The sequence below is a fragment of the Planococcus citri genome, chromosome 5 (assembly GCF_950023065.1).
Source record: "Planococcus citri chromosome 5, ihPlaCitr1.1, whole genome shotgun sequence".
Lineage (NCBI taxonomy): Eukaryota > Metazoa > Arthropoda > Insecta > Hemiptera > Pseudococcidae > Planococcus > Planococcus citri.
The window spans coordinates 46,067,935-46,071,863 of NC_088681.1; the positions used below are offsets into that span (position 1 = coordinate 46,067,935).

General features: G+C 32.8%; 1 protein-coding gene across 1 annotated transcript; it reads right to left on the reverse strand.

The window, feature by feature from the left end:
- Window positions 1–2,108: 2,108 nt before the first annotated feature.
- Window positions 2,109–3,553, reverse strand: LOC135847097 (coiled-coil domain-containing protein 124-B). Its single transcript, XM_065366511.1, has 5 exons — window positions 3,398–3,553; window positions 3,143–3,324; window positions 2,938–3,066; window positions 2,720–2,859; window positions 2,109–2,631 (listed from the first exon to the last, which is right to left on the reverse strand). The coding sequence occupies exons 2-5, from the start codon at window positions 3,299–3,301 to the stop codon at window positions 2,448–2,450; spliced, it is 612 nt and encodes a 203-aa protein (XP_065222583.1). The 5' UTR covers window positions 3,302–3,324; window positions 3,398–3,553; the 3' UTR covers window positions 2,109–2,447.
- Window positions 3,554–3,929: the final 376 nt, after the last annotated feature.

The window sequence follows — 3,929 nt, forward strand, 5'->3', positions numbered from 1 at the left end:
TAGATATGGAGAGATCTCAAAATGCAAAATCTTGAAACCTAGAGAACGAAAGATCTTGAAATCACGTTATAAAATCATCAAAAGAAAATTCTCGAGACTGAAATGAAATCATTTGGGCTAAAAAAAAGGAAAAATCAAAATATCGATTTTTCCTATTTTTAGCCCAAATTTGATTTTTAAAAATTCACCAAAAATCGAAAAATGGGCTTCTCAATCAGATGTTTCACGTTTTTTCGACCTCTAGCTTCATCCGCTTTAAAAAATTTACTGCCAATTGGGATAATTGTATCTCTCCTGTAAGGAAGTTAAGATCCTGTTCTAGAAATTCGTTTGTTGGAAAGAAGGAGGGGAAGACTTCGCTGTAATTTTTTATATTTCAAAAATACGTAGCTTTCAACTTTTCAATTCAGGCAATTTCGTATTTTCAAAATGGCAAAGAGTAGTCCAGTATCATTTAAGAAGATGAGGTTAGTATTTTGTACATTTTAGAATAATTCTTCACTGCGTCGACTTTCTTAGCTCTAAAATGAAATTGGAGATTGGGTACCCGAGAATTTTTGAAAATTATAACATTTTTCCCAATATCAGAATATATTTAAATAATTTTTCCTAATTTAGAACTTGAGAAACTAGGAATGGGAAGGGGGCTTGAAAAGTTCGTCAATAAAACAAATATTTTTAAAACACTCTAAACGTCGCTTCGAATTCGGCTTAAAGAAAAAATTCTTTTATCGAGGATATTCTCCATTGCTTTGAAAGGTTTCATAAAAAATGAACACGCGAATTGCACCTAATAAAAATTTTCCGTAGGGTAAAATTTTAAAATTGGGACTGTCTAGTGTTTATTCGTGCAAAAATTGTCACCCATGAGACGAAAAATTTCCATTTCAAAAAAAATCTCCTCAAGCGAGTCAGCTCGTTGATAACATTTCGATTGGTTTCTTAGGTTTTGGCGGTATAATTTAAATGCGGAACATAAAATCGAATAATTTCTGGTCACGAGGCCGAGGAGGAAAAAAATTTTGAATGAGAAATCGAATTTTTGATAAACATCTTGGAGTATTGATAGGTCTCCGACGCGTCGTATAAGAATATTTTGTTGTTCATTCGCATAATTTTTTTTCTTTTATAACACTAGTGAGAAAGAAAACACGTAGAATTAAAATGATGCCGATGCGAGAATCAGATAGATGAAACGTGAAAAGATTTTTTGTTCAATAAATTCGTTCGAGATATTTTTTCAACAAAAATTTACGTTGAAATGATACAAATATTTTGCTATCAACTTGGTGTATTGTTTTGCGAATTATTATATTGCCATTTTTTACCTTTAATTTTCCTAAATCTACGAGCAGATAAAAGATTTCTTTTCGTCAACACGATTAAATAAATTACTTATCTCGTTTTCCGTTCTATTCAATTGATTTAGCTATAAAAAATAAGCACTCGGAGCTCGGATTGAAAAAATAAACCCCTCAAAATTGTTTGTTCATCGAAATCACGGCGATGGTAGATCTAGATACCATTCAGCGATAGGTAAAGATACATGTACACGTACATTCCACGTAGTATGTAGTCTACAATACCCATCGTATATTGCTAAAATGATAACTATTCAGCTTTTGTGGGAAAACCGACTACTGTATAAAGTTTTTGCTTGCTTAAACCAAACGTTGGAAACGTGCCAATGGCTACCAGCAGTTTGTAGCGCCAATGGTGCCAAATAGTATGTAATAGTGATTTTTATCAGCTGAAATACTTTCGACTATCTTAATTCTTTTACATTGATTGAAACAGGACATGCGTATAGGGTTTTTACGCGAAACTTCTACGAAATCAAACTGTTATTTTTTTTTTGCTGGTCTTGCAATCGTAATCACTCAGCGGATTAGAACACTATAATTTTTGTAATGAGGATTACTCAGCGAATTATACACTATTTTAGTTTACCTGCGTTGTTCCCTTTCTATGCAGAGAATTTCATTTATGTTTATTCTACACTGATAATTCTGAATTGACGACTAGTGAGATGAAAACCTCCTTGACCAATGCTCCTTCATCTTGTCTCATACGTAATGCTTTCTTAAACATAAAAACGAAGCTATTAGTGATATTTCGAAACTATGTTTTATTTCGAAGATACAAAAAGTAAATTAGAAGCAACAAACATGATAAAAAAAGGTTCCTACGAGTAATTTGATAAATAACGCATTTTGTATGAAATTTTCGGTGCAATCGACTACTCGCACCATTTTCCTGATCTTTTGATTATATTTTTTGCGCAAACTTGAGCAATTCTTCTTCTTAGGAACGAAATTATATCCGTACAAGATACAGCACCTTCTCTACTCAAAGGTATAAAATACACGTTCACTGGAACACTCGACGATAATTCGAAATGAATGAGGAATAAAATCCTAAACAACTCGACACTGCTGGCAGAACTTTTACAAATTATTCAAAGGATTAGCTGGCGATTTCATCCATTCTTTTCGTAACATTTGTTTGAGTTGAGATAAACGCAAAGTAGGGTATTCTTTTTTCAGTCTTTCCATATTTTCAGCTTCGAATGCTGTGAACGCTGCTTTCATCCTTTTCTCCGGATGTTTATCTATTTCTTTTTCAGCAGCACTGAAACACAATACAGCGTAAAAAGTTAAAATTAATAACTCAAATGAACGGCTACAAGTACGTAATAGTAATAGATTGTAGAAATTACCCTAAAACTCGTAGAGCTTCGTCCACAGTACGTGCTTCTTCGCCATCGATTTGCAGTCTGTTTAAATTCTCTATGATTGGTTCATCTACAACAACTTTTGGATCCGAAGGAGCTTCTTTCTTCTCAGTAGTTAACTTTGCCTAGTGTAAAATTCATTATTGATTAAGGAATTTTTTACATTTACGACGAAGATAACTCAAGTTAGCTGTTGAACGTACCGTTATTTGCAATCGAGTAAGCTTCGGTTCTGGTTTAGCTGATTTTATAGAACTCATTTCACTCTCTAGAAGAGCTTTAACTGCTTGTTTCTTTTCCATTAGTTCTTGCTTCTTTTTCTCTTTCTCATCCTTTGAAAATAGATCAAAAATCAATGTAAGTGAGAATGTTGGCAAACGAATGATAATTTTTACTTTCAAGGCTTACTTTACGTTGCTGTTTTTTCACTATCTGTTTATCATCGTCTCGCCAATACTCGTCTTCTTCCTGTTGCTTTTTTTTCTGCTGTTCTTCTTTTCGAACTGCTTCTTTACGAGCTCTGGCTACCACTGCCTTTGAATTTTCGCCTACGAATTTTTTCGGCATTGTAGGATCTGGACGGGCGAGTCCTGGAAAGTGGAGTGAATGTAGAGTATTTATAAATGTGTAAGGATGATTTAAACGATCTCCAAGTGTACTTACGGACTCAAATTCTGAATTTTTGAGACGAACAACAGCAGAAGCACGACTGAAAAAATTTCAAAACAACTTTACTGATAACTTGTTATCACCATCTAAAAAAATTATCAAGTTCACTCCACTTACAACACTGTTTTTTCGGAAATCAACGAAAACGACACATATTCGAATTCAATTTTGCATTTCAAACTTTTAAGAATTTTCATTTATTTTTTGCATAATATGATATTTTTAAAGTGAAATTTTATTGAAAAAATCATTTTGTATCATTGAAATTTCAAAACAATATCGAATAAATGGAAAAAAAGAAAAACTGGAAAAAGTCATTTCACAAGAAAGTCAGAGATTCTTCTCACCAGTGTTACCACACCATGTTTTTTTCAACAAGAAAATTGTTCATCAGTGCTGTCGAAAAACGAATCAGTCGCAAGCCCAAAAGTGTAATTTTGTTTATTTTTTCAAAGTTTCTGAATTTTTTGAAAGTTGTAGGAATTTTTTCAAATTTTTGCGTTAAAAAGTTGAATTTAGCTCGAAC

Bases quoted from the DNA above. Each gene is read 5' to 3' on its own strand.
- LOC135847097 (XM_065366511.1), bottom strand. From the start codon at position 3,301: ATGCCGAAAAAATTCGTAGGCGAAAATTCAAAGGCAGTGGTAGCCAGA. The intron at 2,860-2,937 runs GTACGTTCAACA...ATTTTACACTAG, and splicing joins TTACTCGATTGCAAATAACG to GCAAAGTTAACTACTGAGAA. The intron at 2,632-2,719 runs GTAATTTCTACA...ATTGTGTTTCAG, and splicing joins GAAGCTCTACGAGTTTTAGG to TGCTGCTGAAAAAGAAATAG.